This window comes from Equus quagga, chromosome 2 (assembly GCF_021613505.1).
Source record: "Equus quagga isolate Etosha38 chromosome 2, UCLA_HA_Equagga_1.0, whole genome shotgun sequence".
In the NCBI taxonomy this organism is placed as follows: Eukaryota; Metazoa; Chordata; class Mammalia; order Perissodactyla; family Equidae; genus Equus; species Equus quagga.
Window position 1 is genome coordinate 148,218,060 of NC_060268.1, and position 27,894 is coordinate 148,245,953.

The 27,894-nt window shown below is 36.6% G+C and overlaps 1 protein-coding gene across 1 annotated transcript in view; it reads left to right on the forward strand.

Moving 5' to 3' along the window:
• The window catches only part of TNKS2 (tankyrase 2), a 61,766-nt gene extending 34,203 nt beyond the window's left edge, over positions 1–27,563 (forward strand). The window contains exons 14-27 of the mRNA XM_046652894.1: positions 682–827; positions 2,339–2,504; positions 3,225–3,444; positions 5,939–6,048; positions 6,756–6,944; positions 8,770–9,022; positions 11,849–11,931; positions 13,278–13,398; positions 16,063–16,160; positions 17,022–17,096; positions 19,060–19,165; positions 20,850–21,036; positions 24,219–24,375; positions 25,213–27,563. Coding sequence (XP_046508850.1) covers positions 682–827; positions 2,339–2,504; positions 3,225–3,444; positions 5,939–6,048; positions 6,756–6,944; positions 8,770–9,022; positions 11,849–11,931; positions 13,278–13,398; positions 16,063–16,160; positions 17,022–17,096; positions 19,060–19,165; positions 20,850–21,036; positions 24,219–24,375; positions 25,213–25,275 — 1,974 coding nt within the window. The 3' untranslated portion in view covers positions 25,276–27,563. The remainder of the gene's footprint in view (positions 1–681; positions 828–2,338; positions 2,505–3,224; positions 3,445–5,938; positions 6,049–6,755; positions 6,945–8,769; positions 9,023–11,848; positions 11,932–13,277; positions 13,399–16,062; positions 16,161–17,021; positions 17,097–19,059; positions 19,166–20,849; positions 21,037–24,218; positions 24,376–25,212) is intronic.
• The last annotated feature ends 331 nt before the right edge of the window (positions 27,564–27,894 follow it).

Consider the following 27,894-nt stretch of genomic DNA (forward strand, 5'->3'; position numbering starts at 1 on the left):
CTCCCAAGGATGGTACATAACCCAATAGCATTCTGTTAGTTCATTCCATATAGTGCAATATAATTCTGTAAGTGTAGTTCCTCAACTAACAACATCAGCATCCCCTAGGAACTTGTCAGAAATGCAGATTCTCAGGCCCCACGCCAGATACACTGAATTGGGAAATCTAGAGGTGGGACTAATGTACATGAAAATTTCAGAACCACTGGTCTCGAGCAGTACTTCTCGAACTTTAATGTTCTTGCATATCATCTAGAGATCTTGTCAAAATGCAGGTTCTGACTGAGTAGTTGGGAGTCTGAGATTCTGAGTTTTTAACAAGCCCCCAGGTGATGCCAGTGGTCCTGTGATCAATGTACCTCAACGTATATTTGCCACAAAATGAAAGTTACAGTGGCTGATAATTGGCACTTAGCTTACTTTTATGTAAGTAGTAGTAGTGACACTAATAAAACTTGCCTACAAGCTTTAGCAAAAGCAGAAGATTCAGACGTAGATGAGAGGACCAGAGGGATTCCAAGTAAATAACAAGATGAAATAAGAAGAATAAATAAGAGTTTCTGAGAATATTGATTTGATGAGATAAGAAAATAAGTCAGACATTTGAAATTTCTACTAAATGAATAAAAACAAGAGGCCAGAATATGTAGCATCATGTGTATACTGTGTTTCTTCCTATAGAAATTGTGTACTGTTCAGAGTGTCAACTGCAGAGACATTGAAGGGCGTCAGTCTACCCCACTCCATTTTGCAGCTGGCTACAATAGGGTGTCTGTGGTGGAATACCTGCTGCAGCACGGAGCAGACGTGCATGCTAAAGATAAAGGGCAAGTACCAGCTATTGCCATGGCTTCTCTTCTCCTTTATCTGACCTTTTAAGAAAGATTGGCTTAAATATACCTTTTTATTTGACTGTTTTTTTTATTGCAGTGACATTGGTTTATAACGTTACATAAATTTCAGGTGTACATCCTTATATTTCGATTTCTGTGTAGATTACATCATGTTCACCACCCAAAGACTAATTACCATCCATCACCACACACATGTGCCTAAATGCCCCTTTTGTCCTCCTCCCTCCCCGCTTCCCCTCTGATAACTACCAATCCAATCTCTGTCTCTTTGTGACTGTTTGTTGTTGTTTTTATCTTCTACTTATAAGTGAGATCATACGGTATTTGACTTTCTCCCTCTGACTTATTTTGATTAGCATAATACTCTCAAGGTTTATCCATGTTGTCACAAATGGCTGGATTTCATTGTTTTTTATGGCTGAGTAGTATTCTGTTGTGTATCTTTGCCACATCTTCTTTATCAGTTCATCCCTTGATGGGCATCTAGGTTGCTTCCAAGTCTTGGCTATTGTGAATAATGCTGCAATGAACATGGGGGTGCATGTGTCTTTATGCATTCATGTTTTATGACTTTTCTTTTTTTCTTTTTTTTTTTGCTGAGGAACACTGGCCCTGAGCTAACATCTCTGCCACTCTTCCTCTATTTTGTATCTGGGTCACCGCCACAGCGTGGCTGCTGATGAGTGATGTAAATCTGTGCCCAGGAACCAAACCTGGGCTGCCAAAGTGGAGCGCTCCAAACTTAACCACTAGGCCATGGGGCCGGCTCCTTAAATATACCTTTTTAATTTCCGTTAAGATTTTGTGATGGTTAGCATTTATATAAAGACTTATTTGCATAATGCCTTGTAATTTTATAATGGCCAAGGAGATTACAGCATTGGTGTGATAGTGATTTTTAGTGTAAAATTTTCAGTTTGCATTGAGGATATTTGAATTCTTCAGCTTGTGTTAAAATTATTTTTCTTTGAAAGTATCCAATTCTCAATTCTAGATATTGAGGATATAGATATTTGTTATATTCTCTGCAATTCTAAATATTTAAAAAATTTTGTCCCTGGGGCCGGCCTGGTGGCACAGCGGTTAAGTTCATATATTCCGCTTCTCAGCAGCTTGGGGTTCGACGGTTCGGATCCCAGGTGTGGCCATGGCACCACTTGGCACGCCATGCTGTGGTAGGTGTCCCACGTGTAAAGTAGAGGAAGATGGGCACGATGTTAGCTCAGGGCCAGGCTTCCTCAGCAAAAAAGAGGAGGACTGGCAGTAGTTAGCTCAGGGCTAGTCTTCCTCAAAAAAAAAAAAAAAAAAATTGTCCCTGACCCCCCCCAACAAATAATTCCATTTCTCCTTTCAATAAATTTAGGTTCTATAAAATACAATCAGTATAGTCCCTTATGCAGTTCAAGAAATTTATCAGCTGTATGTAATTATTTAGATTAAAACGTGTCTTTGTGTTGCATTGCTTATTTAACTTTTCATTTCAGAGGCCTTGTACCTTTGCACAATGCATGTTCCTATGGACATTATGAAGTTGCAGAACTTCTTGTTAAGCACGGAGCAGTAGTTAATGTAGCTGACTTATGGAAATTTACTCCTTTACATGAAGCGGCAGCAAAAGGAAAATACGAAATTTGCAAACTTTTGCTACAGGTATATTAAAGTACTTACTGTGGACATGGTGTATTATATAGAATATGTTAATCATATTTCTAAAAACTAATATTTCTAATAACTAATATAAACTTAAACTAGTAAGGAGGTGGGAAGCAAAGTTATCTAATTCTCTACGTAGATTTCAGAATGTCATGAACACATATTTTAACCTAAAAATATGTTTACTACACATATATTTGTTATTGTATAAAGTCAACTATCATTTAATACTTCCGATTATCTCAATTTTTCCTATATAGTATTTAAATCTCAAAATATTTGATGGATTATGTAATTTATAAGCCAGACTTATTTAGCACTAATAAAATAAAAAGTACTGGTCTAATACAGGTACCAATGTAAATATTTTACAGTAAAAACAAAAGTATAGTTAAATTTATACTTTATTTCAGTGTTTTTGAAAACTAAAAATAGCATACACGACAGACAATTTTTAATGAAATGTTACCTTAATTTGAATGTAGTTTAAAATTTTGGCTATATTATTGCATTGTAAAAGCCCAATATTTAATAGCTTCTGTATTTTTCATGGGATTTTCTGTGTATTACATTAAATGTTAACAACAATCATGTTAACTTTTAAGGTAGAGTCTCAGTATAAAATAGTTTTCCTAGGTATAGTTACATTGACTATTTTCTCATTGACCAAGGGCAAACTTAAGCCAATTCCTCCTTTTCTGTTTCTCACATTCCCAGCATGGGGCAGACCCTACAAAGAAAAACAGGGATGGAAATACTCCTTTGGATCTTGTTAAAGATGGAGATACAGATATCCAAGATCTACTTAGGGGAGATGCAGCTTTGTTAGATGCTGCCAAGAAGGGTTGTTTAGCCAGAGTGAAGAAGTTGTCTTCGCCTGATAATGTAAATTGCCGTGACACCCAAGGCCGACATTCAACGCCTCTACACTTAGCAGGTAAGTGAATGAAGTTTCACAGATTTAGGTTGGCAACATCTCAAGATTCATTTTACCTGACTAAAATCTTTCCTATAAGTAAACCTGAAAGGTTCAAATCAAGGCTCTTCTAATACCACCGTTATACTCTAGCTTATTTGTTCAGGGCAACTGTACTTCATGTTCGCTTTAGTGCTGGTATCTTACGTTCAGTGAGAATGATTGAAAGAGCCTCTGCCACTCGCCGTGTGCTTTGGAGCCTTGATTCCAGGTCACCATATTGTTTGAATCATCTTCACTGAGTGAATTTTGGCTACAGAAACTTGAAAAATACTCTGCTTGAGCCAGTCTTCTTCATGGGGAGCTAAAGCTTTCCATTCTTCCGATGATATCCGTTAAGCAAAAGCAGGACAAAAGTCTTAAAAGACTTTCAGAAGTGATATATACCTCTCGCCAAAGTTATTTGTTGTATTAGTTTGCTAGGCCTGCCTTAGCAAAACCACAGACTGGGTGGCTTAAACAACAGAAATTTATTTTCTCACAGTTGTGGAGATAAGGGTGTTGGCATAATCAGTTTCTCCTGAGGCCCCTCTCCTTGGCTTGCAGATAGCCACTTCCTGACTCTGTCCTCACGTGGCCTTTTCTCTGTACGCACATCCCTGGTGTCTGTCTCTCTGTGTCCTAATCTCCTCCACCAGTCAGATTGGATTAGTACCTACCCTACTGGCCCTGTTTTGACTTAAGTACCTCTTTAAAGATCCTGTCTTCAAATAGTCACATTGTAAGGTTCTGGTGGTTAGGGCTTCAACATACACATTTTGGGGGACACAATTGAGTACATAATATTCATTCTAAGTTTTCACTCATAAAATTGGTGTGATGTACCTTTGTTTTTAGTGCAGGTGTGCAATGTTGTGGTTTCAGTATAGCTTTTTCAGCTGCATTGAAGATGCTCGGGAATGGGCCATTAGTCCCTGAGCTACAGCTAGTACATCAGTGGAGTTGCATCATAGGCACTTTTGACTCATAAGTTTATCTAAATACACATTGTTTAAAAAGAGAAGTAAGTAATACAGGTGTTTCTGCCCCTTCGTATAATATGGGAGATGGAAGTCTCTTCTTTCAGTTCATTTCAGTCTCATAGTCTGAGTAACTGAGTATGTTCCTAGTTTTTAAGAGATAATTTTAGTTATATTTGGTTTTTACCTTTAAATTTTCACCCCGTGTAAGTTGGGACCCCACTGTCCAAGGGAAATAATTACCCCATCTGTGTGTCTTTTAGAGCATTTTGGAAGTGATAGACCACAAATGCTAATATCATGAGAAAAAGCTTTTCTACTTTCACTGGCAATCAGGAATTTCTAGTCCATGCAAGACAAGATGTGACCTGACATCTGATTTGAGTTGTGCTGTGCCATTTTTTTTTATATTAGCTTTTTATATCTTTATGGTAGCTTATCTAGACATTTAACATTACTATTTAAGTCTGTGTTGTCTTTGTAAGTGGCAAATATGTTGTATACACAAAATATTTCTGCCCACTTGTGTAATATTATACCTTGAGACCTGGAAGGACTGTTTTACTCAGTGTAATATTTAGCTTTTGGTAGTTTTGTACTTCTGTTTTTTTTTACTTGATCTTATTAAATTATTTTGCTTTAGGTCCTTCAGCAAAAGGCTAAAAAACTACAATAAAAATAAATGAATAATATTTTGAACTATTTTAAAGTTTCAGGTGGTACCTGGTTTTATGTTAGCCCAGTTCAGTTTCAGATTTGCTTTCAGTTGGTGGTTATGTGTCCAATAAAATATACTTTACTTTAAAAGTATGTACTAAGGTAGCTGACAGTTCCCAAGATGACAGCTGAGGCTTTATGTTACACGTATAAAATACTAAGTTCTACTTCATGGCTTTAGCAACATACAGGTTCTGCTGCCGGACTTGTAGAGATGTGTGCCCCTCAGTTCTCTCTAGCAAAAGGCATGTCCTTATGGCCCTCTGGGAAAGTGGGGCCCTGAGACCCACGCTGGTGTGGTGTCCCCTGTTCTGCCAGCCATTTGTGTTCCTAACTTGGCTTTTATATGATTGGATGCCTTTTACTTGCAGCCCTTGAGCCCATGTACCTGAGTTTAGGAAGTTGTATATATAATAATCATGAAGGCAGAGACTTTGGTAAGACAAAAAGATACAAGCAAGTCAGTTAATATAACTTTGAGAGTCTCTGAAATAAATGGGTATCATCACCAAAAGCTTCCAACTTGAGGCCAGTGGGCAGCTTTTCCATGAGATAAATTTTTAATAGACTCCAATGGAGAATTTCAGATTTCTATAAAATCTTTTTATCTTTTAAATAATGTCTGTATATGTATAATATGTATATATATAATATGTGTATTTACCTATATACACATATGTATACATAAAATAATATGTATATATAGATAAATACAGACATGTATTTACCTATTTTTTATACTAACGAGTGAAAGTAATTTTACTTCTTTTCTAAATTAGCTGGTTATAATAATTTAGAAGTTGCAGAGTATTTGTTACAACATGGAGCTGATGTGAATGCCCAAGACAAAGGAGGACTTATTCCTTTACATAATGCAGCATCTTATGGGGTGAGTTCTTTCATGTTAACGTTAAAAATCTCTGAAATTTCCAAAGTGAAAATCAGTGTTGCAGTCCAAAGAGAATTTAATTTGACTTTCTCATTTTACAGAAAAGTAAATATGAGGGCTAAAGAGGTTAAATAACTGCCAAGTTTCAATTCTGAATTTATTGTAAGCTTGCCACGTGACCTGCAGCACATTCTATCTTTTGTTTTATTACCTTCTGTAGCACCCATCTCTTATTTTCAGTGAGATGTTGGTGCTGTTGTTTATTTGTTGGTGCCTGGAAAACCCATTGAGATTCATAGGAATCTGTAGAGATCAGATGCTTTGTTCCTGGCTTATAACAGCCTTGAAAATTACAGTCAGTATTGGCTATCTTTAATAATAATCGAGGAAGGCTGCTAGTTTATAAATTGATGTTCAGCAATTATAACACTGGAATAAATGAGAAATTGTTAAACTCCTATTAGTTTAGTCCTCTTCTTGCCTAGAATTCTTAACCATTTTCTGTATATCTTCTCGTTATTGAAATGTCTACGATGATTTTTAATGAACTACCCATAAATTAGGATGTTGAGGAGAAACAAAGTTCTTCTTTTCATTTCTAGAGCAAGTTTGGAAATATGGAAAAATAGGTATATAGCTAGTTTCTTGATAAGAACTAAAGTGTGGTAAAATATTTCAGACTGTAACAGGAGTGTTTTCTTTTACAGCATGTAGATGTAGCAGCTTTACTAATAAAGTATAATGCATGTGTCAATGCCACGGACAAATGGGCTTTCACACCTTTGCATGAAGCAGCCCAGAAGGGACGAACACAGCTTTGTGCTTTATTGTTGGCCCATGGAGCTGATCCTACTCTTAAAAATCAGGAAGGACAAACACCTTTAGATTTAGTTTCAGTAAGTGATGGGCTCTTTGAAAAATCTCAGTGCTTTCCTGACTTTTTAAAGTTCACTTGGTATATATAAGATGTCCTCATGGTGAATGTGGCAAAATCTGGGTTTTAGCCCAATTTAAACTTAGGACTTATTGAAATATAGTACATAAATGAGAGAATTATCTGTTAATTGTATGCTGAGTTCCTTTGGAAATGGGAAAAAGGAGTACGAGCTCTAGCTGCTTATGTTAGTTGGGAAACAAAGTAGGCACAGGCCCTCAGTGAACAGTTACAGTGCGCACAGTGTAAGGTAGTCCAGGCCGTGAGTCTGTGAACTCCCCCAGCTGGGAACATTGCCCTCACTGTGCAGCCAAAAAGCCTGCTTCTAGCAGAGATTGCCTTCCCTCCTCCACTGCCTCATCCCAAAGCTCTCATTGCTTACTCGCCCAGAATTGTTGATGAAACAAGCTTGTTCCTCCAGTTTTCTTTGGAAGTTCTTTTTTCGTCCTCTCCGAAGGGAGCTCATATCTGTTGTAGCCTCCACCTCTGCTTTGGCACCTGTGACACAGTGCCTCTCTTTCCTCTCCCACTGAGGACATTGACCAGAGCAGTGGAAGGAAAGGGAGAAGAAATTCTTCTTGAGCTGGGAGGAAGGAGAGTCGCTTCTGCAGACTGCTTTCTACTGAGAGATTCCGCTGTTCCAAGTTACATTGAGAAGCTGATTTAGTTCAGCTATGCTGAAGATTCAGTAGATTTTTCTCAGAAGGCTGACAACTCAACCCTATTTGCAACTTTGTTTCTTCAGGGAAATGTCTTGCCTGTTCCAAACTACCTTAGAAGAGAACTTATCTAATTCGGTCCGCCCATATGTTAGTCTAGCAGATATAATCGACAATGAGACAAAGTGCTCTAGAGAACATGCGTGGGCCTTGCAGTCAAACAGACCAGCCTTAGAATTCCAGTTCTACCGCTTAGAGTTGTACAGACTGGCATGTTGCCTAGCCTCTAAGCCTCAGTTACCTCATTTATAAATGGAGATAAAATATATCTGGTTAATATGAGAATTAAAAGAGGTAATGTGCTTACAGTTCTTGGCATGGTGTCGGGCACATAGAAGGCACCCAATAAATGGTGCTAATGTTCTTTTAAAAATGTTACATACAAACTGAGTGCCGTGAGAGTCCTCAGACTCGAGGGGAGAAAAAGGTGAGGACTGCAGCAGTATAGATGACTAACTGAAAAGAAGGACTGAATGGTAATTACTTAGTGTCTTAATTGAATATTGTGAAAGAATGGTATATGTCACTAATTAATGTACCGGTAAATTTGGAGATTTTTTTCCATTCCAGCAGATTTGATTAAAATTATTATCTTTCTTTCCCCCACCCATGTTCAATTTTGAGGACCAAATATGTTGCCAAATATTTTCCAAGAAATACAGTCATTCTGTTCACTAAAGTTCTCTGTAGGTTGAATTAGTTCTTTCAGAGTAGTTGCAATAGTGTTAAAAGCTCTTGCCTTTTTTAATTGATATTTCTATAATTTATTTCAGTGCTTTTCAACCATGGTGTCACAGTTAGGATTTTTTTCATGCTTTGCCACATTTAACAGTTTTATTTTGATTCCATGTATCTTGAGAGAGATGTTCTGATTTATGTTTTACATTTAATAACAGTTTAACTGAGTATCACGTGTTTGCTTCACTTTCTTAAATAATTTTTATGTAATAAGTAATTGTAGTGTAAATCTGCTGGATTTTTATCATATTTTTAAGTGCATTCTGTTGAATATAGTAGAATTTAAACTTGCTTATCTCAGATTTCAACTCTGTCTGACTTGTACCCTAGGCAGATGATGTCAGTGCTCTTCTAACAGCAGCCATGCCCCCTTCTGCTCTGCCGTCATGTTATAAACCTCAAGTGCTCAATGGTGTGAGAAGTCCAGGAGCCACTGCAGATGCTCTGTCTTCGGGTCCATCCAGCCCATCAAGCCTTTCTGCAGCCAGCAGTCTTGACAATTTATCTGGGAGTTTTTCTGAACTGTCTTCAGTAGTTAGTTCAAGTGGAACAGAGGGCGCTTCCAGTTTGGAGAAAAAGGAGGGTGAGACATTCTGCAAGAATAACTTTCTAAGTGGTATTGTAGCCACATATTTGTCATTTAGAATGCTAAAGAGTCATTTTTAACCTTAAATACAACTATTAGTATCAGATTGATTAATAAAGCCTAAAAGCTTTAGCCCTTTGTTATTTCTTTTACATTATTTATTAGAATTCCTAATGAAACTTTCTTCTTCCAAGTTGAGACTTGATGAATCTTATGCTGCTAACCTACTCTTTAGATATAAGTAGGCTTTTTGAGAGATTTGGAAGTCCTTTTGGTTGAGGAGTTATGCCTTTATTTACCTCTTCCAGTTTATTACAGATTTATGAAATACTTTTTACCCGTGCCAAAATATCCAATTCTCTTGTTTTGTTTTTTTGAAGATCTTTATGAAGATGCAATCCACATCATAAAATTTATCCATTTAGAGTGTACAGTTCAATGGTTTTTTAGTGTATTTGCAGAGCTGTGCAACTATCACCATAATCTTTAGGTTATAACATTTTCATCACCCCGGAAAGAAACCCTGTACCCATTATCAGTCAATCTCCATCCCTCATTATATTCCCCAGCCCTAAGAAACCACTAGTCTCCTTCTGTCTCTCTAAATTTGCCTATTCTGGACGTTTTATATAAATGGAATCATACAATATATATTTATGATTGACTTTTTTTTTTAAAGATTCATTTATTTGTTATTTTTTTGCTGAGGAACATTGTGCTTGAGCTAACATTTGTGCCAGTCTTCCTCTATTTTGTGTGTGGGATGCTGGCACAGCATGAGTTGATGAGTGCATTCCAGGGATCTGAACCCATGAACCCGTGAACCCACTGCCACCAAAGCAGGGTGCATGAACTTAACCACTATGCCACTGGGCTAGCCCTGGCTGCTTTCAGTTAGCCTAATGTTTTGGAGTTTCATCCATGTTGTAGCATGTATCGATGCTTCATTCCTTTTTATGGATGAATCATATTTCATTGTATGGATATACATATCACATTTTGTGTATCCATTCATCAATTGATGGACATTTGGATTATTTCCACTTTTTAGCTATTATGCATAGTGCTGCTATGAACATTTGTGTACCAGTTGTTGTGTAGACACATTTTTCACTTCTCTTGGGTGTATACCTGGGAGTGGAATTGCTGGGTCATATGGTAACTGTGTTTGTATGAGTCTCAGATGTACTTATTGTATTTTGCCTTCTGTATAGACTACATGGTGTTCTCCACCCAAAGTCTAGTTGCCATCCATCACTGTACACATGTGCCCCTTTACCCTTTTCTCCCTCCTCCCACCCTCCCTTCCCCCCCCAGTAACCACCAGCCTGTTTTCTGTATCTACATGTTTGTTTATCTTTCACATATGAGTGAAATCATATCTTATTTGTCTTCTCCTTCTGACTTATTTTGCTTAGCATAATACCCTCAAGGTCCATCTGTGTTGCTGCAAATGGCAAGATTTCATCTTTTTATAGCTGAGTAGTACACACACACACACACATATACACATACACACATATACCGCGTCTTCTTTACCCATTCGTCCATCAGTGGGCTCTTAGGTTGTTTCCAGGTCTTGGCTATTGTGAATAATGCTGCAGTAAACATGTGGGTGCATATATCTTTTCAAATTAGTGTTTTTGTGTTCTTTGGGTAAATACCCAGGAGTGGAAGAGCTGAATCATATGGTACTTTGATTTTTTGGGAACTCTCCATACTGATTTCCATAGCGGCTGTGCCAATTTACATTCCCACCAGCAATATTACAAGGGTTCCCTTTTCTCCACATTCTCTCCAACACTTGTTATTTCTTGTCTTTTTAATAATAGCCATTCTGATGGGTGTGAGGTGATATCTCATTGTGGTTTTGATTTGCATTTCCCTACTAATTAGTGATGTTGAACATCTTTTCTTGTGCCTCTTGGCCATCTGTATGTCTTCTTTGGAAAAATGTCTGTTTAGGTGGTCTTCCCAGTTTTTAATCGGCTTGTTTGGTTCTTTCCTAAGTTTTATGAGTTATTTATATGGTTTGGATATTAACTCCTTATTGGATTTACAATTTACAAATATTTTCTCCCAGTTGTTAGGTTGTCTTTTCATTTTGTTGATGGTTTCCTTTGTCATGCAGAAGCTTTTTAGTCTGATGTAGTGCCATTTGTTTACTTTTTCTTTTGTTTCCCTTGCCTGAGGAGACATGGCATTTAAAAAGATGCTTCTAAGACCAGTGTCAAGGAGTGTACTGCCTGTGTTTTCTCCTAGGAGTTTTATGGTGTCAGGTCTTACAGTCAAGTGTTCAATCCAGAAAAGAGCCAGTTTAGAAAATCATTTTTTAAAAAGAAGAGAGACATACATACCTGTAGTTTCTATAAAGCTGTTCTCTATCTTTTACCCATCAAAATGTATCTCACCCTGTGCGACGTTGTGGAACTTGTTTTCATAAACTTTTTTGTGAAGTAGCTTAAATCCTCAGAGATAGGGGAACTTTTTTTTTTTGAGACATAATTGACATATAACATTATATTAGTTTCAGCTGTGTGGAAACTTATTTTAAAGATACAGTTAAAAATAAATTTTTTTGACTGTTTTTTAACCTGAGAGTGCCCCACTGGTTAACTATTTCTTCTAACAATGAAATTTTCTAGCTTTCTCTTTCTAATTTTTGATGTCATGTTCAGTATTCTATCCCGAGTGGCTATTAATATTTGGCTTCATCTTCCCATTCTTCATATAATAGTAATATCATAAAACTTTATTGTATAACATTGATATCTATTATTATTCTGGTGTGAAACTGTGTTTTCTGGATTTTTTATTTTTCAGTTCCAGGAGTAGATTTTAGCATAACTCAATTTTTAAGAAATCTTGGACTTGAGCACCTAATGGATATATTTGAGAGAGAACAGGTGAGTACACAAATGGTTTTGCTTGGTTTGGTGTTTTATGGATCCTCAAAAATTAGGACATACTTGGACAAGCCCAGTGGTATAGTGGTTAAGTTCATGTGCTCTGCTTTGGCGGGCTAGGCTTCACAAGTCCAGAGCCCTAGGCATGGACTTACACACTGCTCATCAAGCCTTGCTGTGGTAGCATCCCACACACAAAATAGAAGACGATTGGCACAGATGTTTGCTCAGCAACAGTCTTCCTCAAGCAAAAAGTGGAAGATTGGCAACAGATGTTAGTATGTTAGTTAGCTCAGGGCCTTACTCACCAAAAAAAAAAAAAAAAAGACATACTTCAAATGCCCTGAGCCATTCACCGTATTGAGGGGTGAGGGGGATGTTTTTTTAAACTAGAAATCAGTCACTCTTCTAATTTGGCTTCATCTTGGAATTTCCATTTAGTTTATTAGCACATAAAAATTGAGTCTTGTGTAGTATTAGCTTTCTTGAATGAAAAGTTTAGCTTATTCCATCCTTAAAGTAAATTATCCTTGACCGCTGTTTGTTCAGTTCTCTTGTGTCAGTCACTACTCACTCTAAGCCTGAAACTTTGCTAACCACTATGGGAAGATACATAGATACACCAACTATATATCTGGGATTTTCTAGAACAGTCACAATTTAAAGGACTGTCAGAATGCGTTTACTGATTTTTTTGATTCAGTAAATGTAGTTGCTACAGACTACCACTAGGGAACTTTCTTTCTACTTATGGAGCTATACCAAAGAACATATGAAGAGCTAAATTTTTAGCATAGATTTAGAAATTCACCTGAAAAAAATGGTTACTACAGCAAGCTGGATTATTTAGGCAAAGCTTCATGGAAGATATCTAAATAAAATAGGATTTTAAAGAGTGTCTTCGTTTTACAAAGTAGGAATAGTATATTTGAGGTAGAAGTGTTAGTTTGAACAATGGTGCAGATGTACCAGTTAGCATAGCCCAGAGTTTGGAGGAACCCTTGAAGGCATTGTGTAAACAGGTTGGATGTATAGTAAGGGTGGAAAAGATAAAATCATGTACCTAATGTGGTTAATTTGAAAGTGCGTTTTTGTTTTGCAGTTTAGTTCTGCTCAAGTTCTTATGTTAAATGAAAATAATGATATTTTTGGTAGTTCATGACTCAACTTTCTGTTTAATTAGCTGCAACTTTCATTTTCAGTTTGACAACTAGTTTGCTTTCATTTCTCAGCTGTTCAAAATAATTTGAGGTAAATGTGCGAATTTAGTGCGTTATGAGAGCACCAGTATCTGAATATTTACCAAATGAGTAAGTCTCCTAAACGGTTTCCTCCTCTTTTGTAAGATCACTTTGGATGTATTAGTTGAAATGGGGCACAAGGAGCTGAAGGAGATTGGAATCAATGCTTATGGACATAGACACAAACTAATTAAAGGAGTTGAGAGACTTATCTCTGGACAACAAGGTATTTCACTTTAAATCATTGCTATCATCAGTTTAACAGTTTGCGTAATGGAGCCCTGAACTTAGTAAATGATAATTTAAAAATCCGTAAGAGCCCATTTAGTAGGAAAAACACTAATTAGGATTCAGGAAACCTGGGATCAGGTCTTAACTCTGCTACTGTTAAGCTTCCTGAGCTGTTGTTAACTGTGTGTGAACTTAAGTAAAATTTCTGGGCCATTCAGAAATTTGGGAATTGCTTTAGTTCTGACATTATTTCTGTCATTTCTATTCAGTTATTTCTGAAATATTTGTAGCTCTAAAATTGTGTGATTCTAGAAAATCTGAAACTTGGATATCTCCTATCTTAATGATAATATAATAGATAATGACTAGATGTTTAGGCCTGCCTGTAAAATAATGTTATAAATCTTTATTGTAAATAGTTAAATTATAAACACTTGCAGTGGAAATACTGGGAAACAATGCTACAGCTGAGGAACTTTAACAAAACAAAGTTGAATAACATTTTTTATTTCTCCTGAAGGCAGATACTTAAGGAAAATGTAAATTGCATCGTGCAACAGGTGTTAACACTCTGTGTACCAGGTCCTGGCTGTAGAAAGATGAATTGTTTTAAGTATCAAAAAGCACCTTTTAACTTCATTATTAAACTGAGGGGAGGGATTTACCCTGGGGTCAGAAGCGTCCTATAATTGAAGTTCTGGCTATACAACTAGGATTGAAGATAAACCTCCACTAGCAAAAGTGAGGGGATTTTCAGAGAAGAATGTGTGCTGGCCAGGATAGGATCCGTCTCTTGAAGAAGAAAAAAGAGCAGCTCTAAAAATTAGGTGATTCAAGCTAAGGAATGCTTTAAACTGGTAGGGACTGGGGGAAAATGTTTAAAATGTGAGATAGCCTTGGATATTTCTAGTATAGATGACAAAATTTTATAAGATAAAGAAGAAGGAAAACCCGTGGCTCCCTGGATGTTAGTATACAGTATAAATAGCATCAAAAAGAGGAACTAAAACCCTCAGTTGTGGACTGCCCTTGCAACTTCACTAGAATAATCCTGATCTGGTAGAATGGCAATTACAAAGGAGTACTGGGATAACAAGGGTCATTTAGGAAAGAGGCAGGTTGAAAAGGAAAGCAGACAGTAGTTGTACATTAAACACCTGATGGAGCCTGCAATGCGGTTATTAAGACCTTGTTGCAAGGCTCAGGAAACAATGACAGAAACAGATACACTGCGCCCAAGTGGCAGAAGTGTGTACTTCCATGCCACCTCTGGTCCTGTAGTCATTCTGATACATCCAGCTATAGTTGGGTGGGAACATTTATTCCTACATGGAGGAGAAATGTGGTCATGACATAGAATGACTTTGTCTGATCTCGCATATCAGAGTCACTTTTCTACTTAAAGTTACACCTTATACATCTTCATTTGAAGCCAGGATTCTGTACCTATGTTATACCTAATTTGCAGAGTGGAACTAATGGCAGTCTTCTGACAGTCTCATCTTGCTGACTTAACAGACTTAGATATCATTTAGTGCATCAAGTCAGTAGATTACTTGTCCTGATCTTTCAGTACTGATAAATGTCTCCTTAAGGTGGTCTAAAGATGCCTTAGTCAAGAGTTTCTCACAGTCTTTTTATTGTTAAGTCTTTATTCTGTGAAATACCTAGACACTGTAATTCAGCCATACCTATCAGTCTTTATTAGAGTTTGGCATGTTGGTGGTAGTCCTATTAGTCAGACAAGAGCTCGGAACTAGAATAGTGCTCTTAATCTCCAAAGGCACACTGCCACACCTTAACCCAGCGATGAAGGATTTGATCTCTACCTGAGAAGAGAGCGGAGCTTTAGAGATCTTCTTGTAGAGATTAAAGGAGAGTTGTGTTAACAGATATACCAAAGAAATTAGAAATTCTGTTTGATTCTGTTTAAAAGCTTTTGTGAGAGTAAAGATACAAAAGTGTATATGGTTTATCTTGACCACTGACATTCAGAAAATATGACGAATTCATTGCTGAATTAAAGAATCTATTAGGAGTTAGAATAGGCATTCAGAAGTTAGTAAACTTTATGGACTTCTCATTTTAGGATGATTTAAAATTACCTGAGGCTGTGCAGGTTTCTGTCATAATTCTTCCTCACATTTATAAAAAATAAAGGGACTAAATGCTGAAAGGGCTGCATAGTTAGTAAAGGAAATGATTTGAATAAGACAATGTGTGACAGACTCATTAAGAATAGATAAAGAATAGAAAGATTCTCTGAACTATTCTCACAAAACCCTTATGACTTGTCAGGTGAAAAATTAGTAGTCTAAATGCAGTGTGGTGTTCTGGTTTGGATTCTGGAACAGAAAAAGGACATTAGTGGGAAAAACTGGTGAAACCCAAATAAAGTCTGTAATTTACTTAGTAAGGTTTGATAGATGTACTATGGTTAAATGAAATGGGAGCATTAATGCTCCTAATGGTAGCATTAGGAAGTTGAATGAAGGGTACACAGGAACTCTCTCTCAGCCTTCCTGTAAATCTAAATTATTGCAAAATAAAAATATTTTAAAAATTGGTAGTAAGCATCAGATAGATTAGGTGGTTATTTTTGGTTGGTGTTAACAGTTTTTTTGGCAAATTTTTTTTACGTTCAAATTTCATTTGATAGGTCTTAACCCATACTTAACTCTGAATACCTCTGGAAGTGGAACAATTCTCATAGATCTGTCCCCTGATGACAAAGAGTTTCAGTCTGTGGAGGAAGAGGTATGTGCATGCACCTGAAATGAATATTACCTCAGTAGCTCAATTTCCTGGAGGTTCTCCGATCTACTTGAACATGTAGTAGGGTATTTAATTGTCCCTAACTCTTTACCACCTGGAAGGCTTTTCGAAATCAGCATTTAAGGTACACTCCCTCAAGAAACCTTAATTCCAGTAACTCGGTTCAGCACTACAATTAATAATAGCACAGACTTCTGTTGGAGAAGAGGTTGCTGTTACTTAAAAGAAAATGCTAATGTTCTCTCCCTTCACGAAAGCAATTGCCAAGCCCAGTATCTTAGACAAGACCCAGAATATGTGGATGCTACTTATCCAGGAAATTTTTCTTCCAGCTTTCTTTCCACAAAACTCTTGGATCCACTGAAATCTTTGAATAGTGCCTTAACAGTTTGAAGAACATGTACCTTATGTGTGTGAGTTGAGCACAGAGATACAAAGTTGAGTGAGACTTAGTTCTAAAACTTAAACTGCAGCTCTCAATGGAATACAAATTTTGCTTTATTACGGCAGAACAAATGGGAACAAATCATTATTTTGGTTTGTTTTTAGTATGTCACGTGGTTAGCTTTGTATGTTTAGCTCACCTATGCATCTGCTTGTTTCTTTTTCTTCCTTTAGTTTGCATTATATAATTTTCACCTCTAAATATTGTTTTCAGATTGTATTTGCTAACATTTTTAGAAAATAGTACTTTTGAACTTATAGAACTCATTCCTTAACAAAAATATTAAAAACTCTTTTTGTATTCTCAAAAATAGAATCAGATGAGTCAAGAACCATATCTCTCAAATCCGAAAAGACATAGAAGTTAATGCATGTATATTTGAAATATTTTTCCATCAGATGCAAAGTACAGTCCGAGAGCACAGAGATGGAGGTCATGCAGGTGGAATCTTCAACAGATACAATATTCTCAAGGTAATAAGTTGGTGAAGATAAAGTTTGCTGAGACCATAGTTTTCAAACCCTGAAGCCATAATTAACTTTCATAAGAATATAATGATCTGTCCTGGTCTGTAGGTCTTTGACATGGCATCAGGGGATATTTTGGGAAAGATTATATCCTTGGGAGGTTAAGATTCTCAAAATCTCTGTACTATTTTTATAACCAGTAATCTAGCCCTTGTTGAACATGTTCAAGTTTAGGGATTATGCTTTATCTTGGGGTAAAATAAATCCTGTAGGATTAGGACTTGAAACATACAAACTACTATTAAGGTACGTTATTCTAACAAAGGGCAATTTTTTTGTGGCTCATAAAAGAACTCCATCTTAGTTCTATTATGCTTTTTTTATTTGTCCTGTGACTACTCCAGGTTTCTGTGAGCCCCTGTATGTACCACTTTTTTATAATTTTAATAGTATTCACTCTGTATCTTCATCTTTTCCAAAAAGATGTTTTAAGTCATTCTAATGAGAGTCCCGTCTCCTTATTGGTATCAGTTACTCTTCTCAGTACAGTTTCCAATTTTGCTGTTTTTGTTAAGCTATAGCAAGCCAAACTACATACTCTACTTGGGATGCATAATGATTTTGTGTTAACTACATCTAATTTATGGTTAGAATTAAAATTTCGCAGATGTCTTTCTAATACCTAGATTTTAAACTTAAAAGTGAACAATATCAAATCTTTCAGCTGTGTTGTGTTACTGTTTAACAGTAATACCCTATTATGAGTATAATATTAGATGTCGTACTTTAGAGTTAGTGAATAGTAACTAAAACTAAAACCATTGAGCTTGCTATTTTACACTAATAGAAATTAAATGATTTAAAACAAGCACACATTCAGGTGAAGGGCTAATACTTCTGGGAGCTCATTTTTATTAGTTTATATCATAGTATGACATAAGAATGACATCTTGAGATTTCCATTCATGGACATATGTATAATCATTTTTAATAAGACAGTTATGCCTACGACAGGAAGTTTCAGTCAAGTCCTCTTTGTCTGCAAGCAGTAACAAAATCGTAGAGGTTTGTTAAGGGTGAGGGCAGGAGAGAGAATATGTGTTTGATTTCAAAGTCATTGAATTTCAGGAAGATACACTTTCTTCCTGCCAAAAGGTATTTTAATGCAATATTTATTGAAAAATTATTCAATAATGAAACTTTTCTTTTTCTTTTCTTTTACATAAATGAGATCTGTTTATGCCAGTTGTGTTCCTTGATTACTTCCGTGACTGTACTTTGAGTTAATTTGAGCCAAGACTAAAACCACGAGCTCCTAGATGTCTTCTGGGACCAGCAGGGGGCTGTAGCACCTTTAAACACAGCTGAGAAATAGCTCTAGGATTGTGAATTTTTACCCTGGAAATACTCCTAATGGGACCATTATCCACCTTTAAGTCTTCTCTAGACAAAAGTTCTGGGAATTGGAGGGATAGGGAAGGGTACAGGGAGTAATAAGTGTGTTTGTGTGTGTGTGTGTTTTAAGAATGATTTTGGTGTGGCTGTTTTAACCATTTTTTAATTAAAAACAGATAAAGATGGTACTTTGAGCTAGATAAAACAGGAAAAATACTGTTCTTTCTAATACTTAGATACAGAACTTAGCATGTCTAATTTGGAGATGTTTTAGTAGTGATTCTAAATTAATGAGCATGGAAGTGTTTTAATCAATTAATGGTATTCTTGACTTTATATCATATAATGGCCATGTAGCTGTTTTCCCCTTTGAAGTTTTGGTTTCCAAAATGTAGCTGTATTTCCATCTTTATGGCTGGGACAAAATATTTTTAGTTGACTAGAACAACACATAGTTAACATTTCAGAGGCAAGTTTTGCCTCTCTTCTGGCTATGTGGCCCATTTTTAGTTAAGATGAACAAGTAGATAATTATTATGACCTAAAGATTTGATTTTTCTGGTTTCTCTTATAGATTCAGAAAGTTTGTAACAAGAAGCTATGGGAGAGATATACTCACAGGAGAAAAGAAGTTTCTGAAGAAAATCACAACCATGCAAATGAAAGAATGCTATTCCATGGTAAGATTCCTTCCCCCTCACCCTACCACCATCCTCCTCCACATTAGGATAGTTTTTTGTCAAGTATGAAATAATAATAAATCTGCATATTCCTTATGTCATTTAAAAAAAACTAAACCTAATTTTTTCTGTAAATTTTACATTTATATTCATATTTTCAACCTCTTTTGAATTTGTGTATTATATGATGGATGGTTTATAAAATGGAAAAAATACAGAAATAGGAATGTTGATTATTCATGTTTTCCTTTTTTCTTTATATATTATGATCATTCTGAGAAATGGCATGTTTTATTTTTAACTAGTTGATTGAATTAAAATTAGAATAATATCTGAAAAATCCCCTCAGAAGAGTGTATACATCCTATTCTGACTTTGATTCTAAGTGTCAGAACTACGTTTAACTTAAGTGTTAAAAGAGCCGTTGTCATTGAATCTATGGAGGTTTCTGAGAACTTCATTGAACCGAGAGCTCCGCCATTACTTTTTTGTACGTTGCAAGTTGGCAGGTGTTGAGTGGTCTTTCAAGTTTGTAGCAAAGATTAATATAGATATTAATGTAGTGTTTATCAAGTCTTAAAGCACATTACCCATATTAGCTCCAGTCTATTCCTTAATTTGGCCTTGATTGCAGAAAATTTTTAGAGACCTATAAAGTTCTATAAAACACAGTATTTAAATTTCACAATCCCCTAGAAGAATGGCTAGAGCAGAATGGAGCAGAATTGGTATATAACGTCTAAATGGTACTTCTTGTTCCAAAACCCTAAAAATCATCATGATAATCTCTTGGCACAGAGCATAACATTTATTTCTGTATTGACTTGATGGTTATAATGAGTGATTTTTCCATTTTATAATACAAATGGTTTTAGTTTTTCCAAATTAATTCAAATAAACGATTCTATTCTTCAGTATTTCTGTAAAGTGGAATTCGATGTATTTTCCTGTCCTTTGTGAACAGGGACACTGATCTTGATGAATCAGTTTTTTAGCTGTGTTATGTTGGCTCTTCCCAACCCCACCCTCACCCTACTCCGTGGCCTGGTTCCAGCGCCCAGCACCTCCCCTTTGGCTAAGCTCCCTTTTTCGGCACACATGGAAGGGAGGAGGAGAAAGAAGTCAATATGTAGGAAATGAAGGAACACACTGCATTTACAGATTGAACATGGTATAGCAGGTGATGAAAGGCAGAGATGTGGAAGGATGGGAGAGAAGAGGTATAAAGAAGAGAATGAACATGAAAAGGCCACTTTTGATATCTAGAAAAAGTACACAGACGTGGGTGTCATTGTAAGCCTAGTTTCATTCACACCTGCTATATGAGGTGCATTATGAGACTCTTGGTTTTGGATTTGTATGGTCTACAATTTGATAACTCTAGCATTGATATTTCAAGCAATCTGTTTGTTTTTCTAGTTGAATCTACATGTGTCCTTATTTTGGCATCTTAACCACAATGCTATTAAAAATATTAATTAATGATAGCAGTTCTTCTAAAGTATTTATTTATTCTAAAGTAGTAAACCGGCTGACTATTAACCTGTTACCGTTGTTTTTTGATTTCGCTTTGTTGTGGCAGCAGTGTATATATGTTTAAGAATTTAACTTCTAAGAGGCTTTACTTTCTGTTCTTTTTCTTCTGAGATAATTTTGAATTGTTATCCATCTATATATATTTTAGGGTCACCCTTTGTGAATGCAATTATCCACAAAGGCTTCGATGAAAGGCATGCCTACATAGGTGGCATGTTTGGAGCAGGGATTTATTTTGCTGAAAACTCTTCCAAAAGTAATCAGTATGTATATGGAATTGGAGGAGGTACTGGGTGTCCAGTTCACAAAGACAGATCCTGTTACGTTTGCCACAGGTAAGAGGTCTCCTTTTTTATTTTGATAAGAATCAGATAAGAACTGGTTTCATATTTGAGAAATTTGGGGGGGCAAGGCACTATCTTGGACAACTTTAGGAATCCAAGCTAGGTGTGTTTCAGGTTGCTTTTGGCCCTCTCACCAGTTATAATAATAGCTGATATTTATTAAATGATCTGTATGAGTCAAGCACAGTTCTAAACACTTGACCTATCTAACTCATTAATCATTAGAACAGCTGGTGCTTAAAGAATATGGAGTAGAAAATAACCATTGAACATAAAAGAGATTTTACTGCAGCCTTGAATATTGTAGGACTGTGGACTCCTTAGAACTCTAGTATTCAAATGCTGAAATGACACTACTTGCCAAGTCTAGTCATTTCGTGACAATGGGTGAGGGAGTCTTTCTTCCACTGTGACACAATCTCAGTCCTCAATTTGTGATATTACTAGTCAAAAGGTTATAATAAAACACATCAGTTCCTTTAGAAAGCACATTATTATCAAATAACTACTTTGCACTCTTTTTTTCCACTTTTAGTTACCCTGTTGTAACTCAGTTGTTAAAATCATTCAAATAACTTGGCCCTAATAGATAAAATCCTCATAGGTAAATAAATTATCTTCTCCCATTTGAAAAATCACTTCAGATTACTTATTGAGATTTATCCTACAGTTAGGGCACTGCTTATAAAGATCTAGAGAATCACCTAGATCACCAGAATCACTTACAGGGCTTGTTAAAACCTGGATTCCTAGCTGCCGATTTAGTGGGTCACGAGTAGGACCCTAGAGCTTTAATTTCTACCAAGTTCCCAGATGGTACTGATGTTTCCAATCACTGATCTAGAAAACACCCAGAGGTGTAGTTCTCAGCCTTAGCAGCACATTGGAATCACCAGGGGAGCTTTAAAAACTACTAATGCCTGTGTCCCACCCTTAGAGATTCTCATTTAATTGGCCTAGAATACAGTCTGGGCATTATGATTTTTGAAAGCTTCCCAGCTGATTTTGAAAGGTTGCCAAGGTGAAGAACTGTAGTCTTGGAGAGAAACCATGTCTGTTTTTGTTTTGTTCTCGTTTTCTCCCCAAATTTAGACTCATGTAGGTGTCTAAAGTCAGCCCTCCTGCATATTACCTCCTACCCACTTCTTTTTTAAATCATAAATTGGGCTGGTTAAGAGGCTTGTTATTTCTTGAGATTCTGTAACTTGAACACTGCTGTTTTTACTTATATTATCTAGAGGCTAAATAGTACTGATTATTAGTAATAAGCAGTGTTCTAGTACCTCTTCTAAACTGTCTTTGGGACAGAATACTTAGTTGTCTGGAAATAAGTTTATTAACTGAAGACTTATGTATTTTGGATTATCATGGAACTGATTGTGACTATAATAGAAAATCTGTTAGAAATGCTGAGAAGGTTTCCAAAGGGCATATCTAGAATAAAAGATATATAGCCTGTCTTCTTTGGAGAACAGAATCATCAACTGGTCCACCAAAACCTCCTGTTCCCCTCGAAAAGAAGGAAAAGAAGAGAGAGAAACAATGAAGTAATAAAAAAAGGTTCGTTGGAACTAAGGAAGGCCAAATCATATACCTGAGGGGAGTGGGAGAGTGATCTGCTTAAAACTTCTGGTAAGGGGCTGGCCCCGTGGCCAAGTGGTTAAGTTCACATGCTCTGCTTCGGTGGCCCAGGGTTTCGCCGGTTCGGATCCTAGGTGCGGACATGGCACCACTCATCAGGCCACGCTGAGGCGGCATCCCACATGCCACAACTAGAAGGACTCACAACTGAAAATATACAACTATGTACTGGGGGGCTTTGGGGAGAAAAAGGAAAAATAAAATCTTAAAAAAAAAAAAAAAACTTCTGGTAAGGGAAGATCTATCTGAGGTGGTAACATTTCAGCTGAAACCTGAAAAATGAGTATTAGCCGGGTGAAGAGTGGTAGGTAGAATAGATACTGTTCTAGATGGTAGAAGAAACAGTATGTATGATGGCCATGGAGTAGAAAGTTTGGCTGATAGGAAGAAAGAAAATTAATGTGCCTGGGCATAATGAACACAAGGTAAGATTAGAGAAATCAGAGCATTGTAAAGAATTTAGATTTTCTTCTGAGTACAGTGGGCAGCCTCTAAAGGGTTTTAAGCAAAAAGGTGATGTGATCTATGTTTTTTGTTGTTTTTTTTTTAAACCACTGGTTGCTTGGAATAGTTTAGATGGGAATTAGAATAGAAACAGGAAGATTAGTTCAGAGGCCATTGTTATAATCTAGTTGAAAATTTTGGTGATTTGGACTTGATGGTGACAGTAGAATTAAGAGAAGTGCATGGGGTCCCCACCCGGTGGCACAGCAGTTAAGTTCGCATGTTCTGCTTTGGCAGCCCAGGTTCACTGGTTCGGATCCCAGGTGCAGACATCACACAAGTTGGTGAGCCATGCTGTGGTAGTTGTCCCACATATAAAGTGGAGGAAGATGGGCATGGATGTTAGCTCAGGGCCAGTCTTCCTCAGGAAAAAAGGAGGATTGGCAGCAGATGTTAGCTCAGGGCTAATCTTCCTCAAAAAAAAAAGAGAGAGAAGTGCATGGATTTCAAATATATTTTGAAAGTGGGATCAAACTAGGCTCAGTTGAATAATTATCCACCTGTGCAAACCACTCTTGGAAGCCCCTTGAACTTTCTCCTCCTTCCCACTTGGCCTGTGATTTGTACTTTTGCTGGGATACACACAGAAGGTAGAGTCTGCATCTCTATAAGGTTATTACATTTTTAGGTTTTGCACTTAAAATAAGGATTAAAGTGACAGATTGTTTTTTGGGGTTTTTTTCTTGAGGAAGATTCACCCTGAGCTAACATCCTCTGCCAGTCTTCCTCCTTTTTTTGTATGTGAGCTGCTGCCACAGCATGGCCACTGACAGACAAATGGTGTAGGTCCAAACCCAGGCCGCTGAAGCAGATCGTGCCGAACTTAACCTCTAGGCCACCAGGGCTGGCCCAGCAAATTCTCTTATTAGTGAGAGTAGAGGACATTCTTACAAAGTTCTTTTAAGGGTGAAATGATAAAAGCAATCATAAGCGTTTAAGTATAAATGCATTTAAAGCTTATGCAGTGTACACAAATTAACTGTCATGTGCTGCCTTGTCTTCAAGATCTTTTCCTTTTCTTGTTGTAGGCAGCTGCTCTTTTGCCGGGTAACCTTGGGAAAGTCTTTCCTGCAGTTCAGCGCAATGAAAATGGCACATTCTCCTCCAGGACATCACTCAGTCACTGGTCGACCCAGTGTGAATGGCCTAGCATTAGCTGAATATGTGATTTACAGAGGAGAACAAGTAATTCCATTTTATTTGTTCATCTTCAGAAATGCTTTAGAGCCATTGCTTTAACTTGTTACTAATCTCTTAAACTGACGAGGCATGTTGCATGAAGAACTGAATTTCTTTTTAACTTGTATTTGGAAGTAATTTCAGACTTACAGAAAAGTTACAAAAATAGTGAAGAGAATACCCTTATACCCTTTACTCAGATTTTCCAACTGTTCACAGTTTATTGCTCTCTTTCTCCTTTATCACTCACTCCCTGTGTGTGCACACACATAGTTTTTTCCGAACTTCTTGAGAATAGGTTATAGGCTTGTTCCTTTACCCTTAAGTACTCCAATGTGTATTTCCTAAAATCAAGGATGTTCTCTTAAAATTATTAAAATCGGGAAAATACCATTGATATAATTTACGTCTAAGCTATAGACCTTGTTCAGATTTTGCCTGTTATACTGAATCCTTTCTTTTAGCTTCTGTAAAATATAATTGATCAGAATCCTATATTTAATAGTTAACCTGTCTGTAGCAAGGAAATATATAATTCCCTCTTGCTCTTAGTGACACAGATCTAGTCAAAAGCATCTCTAGAGCAGTGTTCTGAACTGGGGATATATAGCAGAGTCACCTCAGTTATTAAAAACAGACAAACACAGGCTTAGTACCCATCCTAGACCATTCAGAGCCTAAAGGACTGGAGTCAAGGTAAGGATGTTTTGAGAAAATGCCCATAGAGGATTCTGATCCACAGCACTAATTTAGAACCTCTCCCTAAAGATTAGGAATCCTTACGATAAATCTCCTTTCAAAGAATTTTGTTTACCAATATTTGAATTAATCTTTCTCTTCCAGGCTTATCCCGAATATTTAATTACTTACCAGATTGTGAGGCCTGAAGGTATGGTCGATGGCTAAATAGTTGTTTTAGGAAACTAACTCCACTGAACCTAAAATCATCTAAGCAGCTGGTGGCCTCTTAAGTTTTACTCCTTTGCTGAGGAAAATCATCTTGTCTACAAGCCTGTGGCAAAAGGATAAAAAATGTGAAAGAAGTGTAACATTCTGACTTGATAAAGCTTTAATAATGTACAGTGTTTTCTAAATATTTCCTGTTTTTCAGCACTTTAACAGATGCCATTCCAGGTTAAACTGGGTTTGTCTGTACTAAATTATAAGCAGAGTTAACTTGAATCTTTTATACGTTGTGCATTGATGCTAACAGAAACTGTAATCCCCTCAACAGAATTCATTTTACTAATACAGTACTGTGTTCTTGAAAACACAGCATTTACACTGAATACAATTTCATTTGTAAAACTGTAAATAAGAGCTTTTGTACTAGCCCAATATTTATTTACATTGCTTTGTAATATAAATCTACTGTTTGAGTACTGCAGCGGTTTCCACGTTTTCATGTGTACTGCTCATCTGTACTTCATCTTGCATCGTCATGATTGAGCGATCTTTACGTTTGATTCCAGATGCTGTGTTGAGAAGCTAGCAGAGACTTTGTCAGTTGGGAAAGATTGATTTATCAGATCTAATTTGCTGATGGAAGTTTTATCTCTCGTTAGAAATCTTTCCCAATTAAGAACTTGTTTCATGAGTACTCTGGGGATTTAATTTGTGATACCTTTGTATGTATAAGACACATTCCAAAGAGCTCTAATTATGATAGTCCTGATTGCTACAGAAGTTCCTTTATTGGCCTCAAACTCTGGGTTCCGCATTTGAAAATTTTCTCCTGTCATTCTGTGAAAATTAGAGCAAATGCTTCCATTTTTGAGAGACACTAAATCCTGCCACTGAAAAATTATGGTGGTCTTTTCGTGGAATGTAAATTGGAAGTTAAGTTTCAGGGGCAGGAAGGGTAATCCTGAATAATTTTCCAGTCTGTTCTAATTACCTTAAATCTAAAGGAAAAAAAATAGCAGACGGGAGTGGGTAGTTTTTTGTCCTAAGTATTTTTTCCTGTTCTTTTTCTTTGGCCTTATTGTTACTGGCACTTCATATACCATAGGTAAACTCAACCCAGAACCATGAAATATCGGTGTCCCGGTTGTCTCCTGGTCTCCTGAATGGGCAGGTGCAGTGAGACGGGCACTTCTGCTCCTGGGTTAGGTCATCGTGACATTGCGCTCAATTGGAAATACACTTCTATTGTGCATCACATGATGTCCAGGCTTGTGTTCAGTTTGGCAGCTGTGGAGGGGAATGCTATCCCATAAAATGCCATTCCTATTTTCTAATGTAGAGCTATCTTTTCCATAAAACGTGCTAAAACGTCTTGTTACAGAGACGTGAGTTATGGCTTGACAGTCTATTTTATTCGTAGGCTCCAGCTCCCTCAGAAGTCAAGGCAGGATTTTTACCCCCTTAAGTCTTTGTAAATGAGGACGTTCCCTTTCACTCTCTGTACCAGTTCACCTTTGTTTTACATTTTACTTAGTCTCTTAATTAGCTGGCCCTTTGCAGTAACTTGTATGTGAAGTTCTAGAGAATCACATTTCTTGTCTTGAGTAAGAGTTAAAGTAAATGCATATCTGCAGTTGTTTCTATGATGTAAATTGTGATCTTTATTTAAGAGGTCAGTTCCTGACCTTGGAGTGCTTTTATACAGTTCTCTAATAATTGCAAATATGATCATACAGTCATTTCTTGGAACACAAATGGACTATGCCAAATTTTATAAAATTTTTCAGGTTCTGGAAGCTTCCAGTTTTATAATTAGAAGATAATGAGATGAGTTAATGGAATTTATATTTACATACCTTACCTCTCAACATTTAGCCCATATTACTCACCCTATGAGTGAATCTGGAATTGCTTATCATGTAAAATCATCATAGTCTATGAATTTGCGGTATTGCAGCCTGTTGTTTCATCTAATCCATTACTTAGTTAGCGTGTTGTTTTTCTGTGAATGATTATATTGTGGTTAGTATGATAGCATGGCAATATTTTCAGATAGCTTTTTGTTTGTTGGGAGCTTGGGGGGGTTGGGGGAGGGTTTTTGGAGTCTTTTGCATGAAATACCTTACTTTATAATGATGGAATTGCTTTTTCTTTTGTCTTGTGATTTTTTTTGAAGTGCGATTTAACTTTTTGTGTGAGTAGTACTGTTATATCCATCTTGAGTGTCTTACTTGTACTGTATCACATTCCATACCCTCATTTAATCCTTAATAAACTGTTCACTTGTTCTTCTGGGTAGCATGGTAATTACTGAAATAGAATAAATGTGTAGAATGGTCTTTGGGAAAAAGGATAAAGATTACAATAAACCACAATTTCAGGAAAACAATGTAATTCTGAGTCTAATAGTGATAAAGAGTGCAGTTTACAGTTTGAAATATTGAGTATTGGGACCATACCTGCTCAGATGCTTTAAGATGGCAGTAGCTGTCAGATGCTTTTAGACGTTTAGTCTGTCCAGCACAACTTTTGGCAGACTTTAAAGCTCATTCCTGGGGAATCTCTCTTCTTAACTTAATAAAGAGGAATATATTTTGTTTTCTATGTCATATAAAAAAT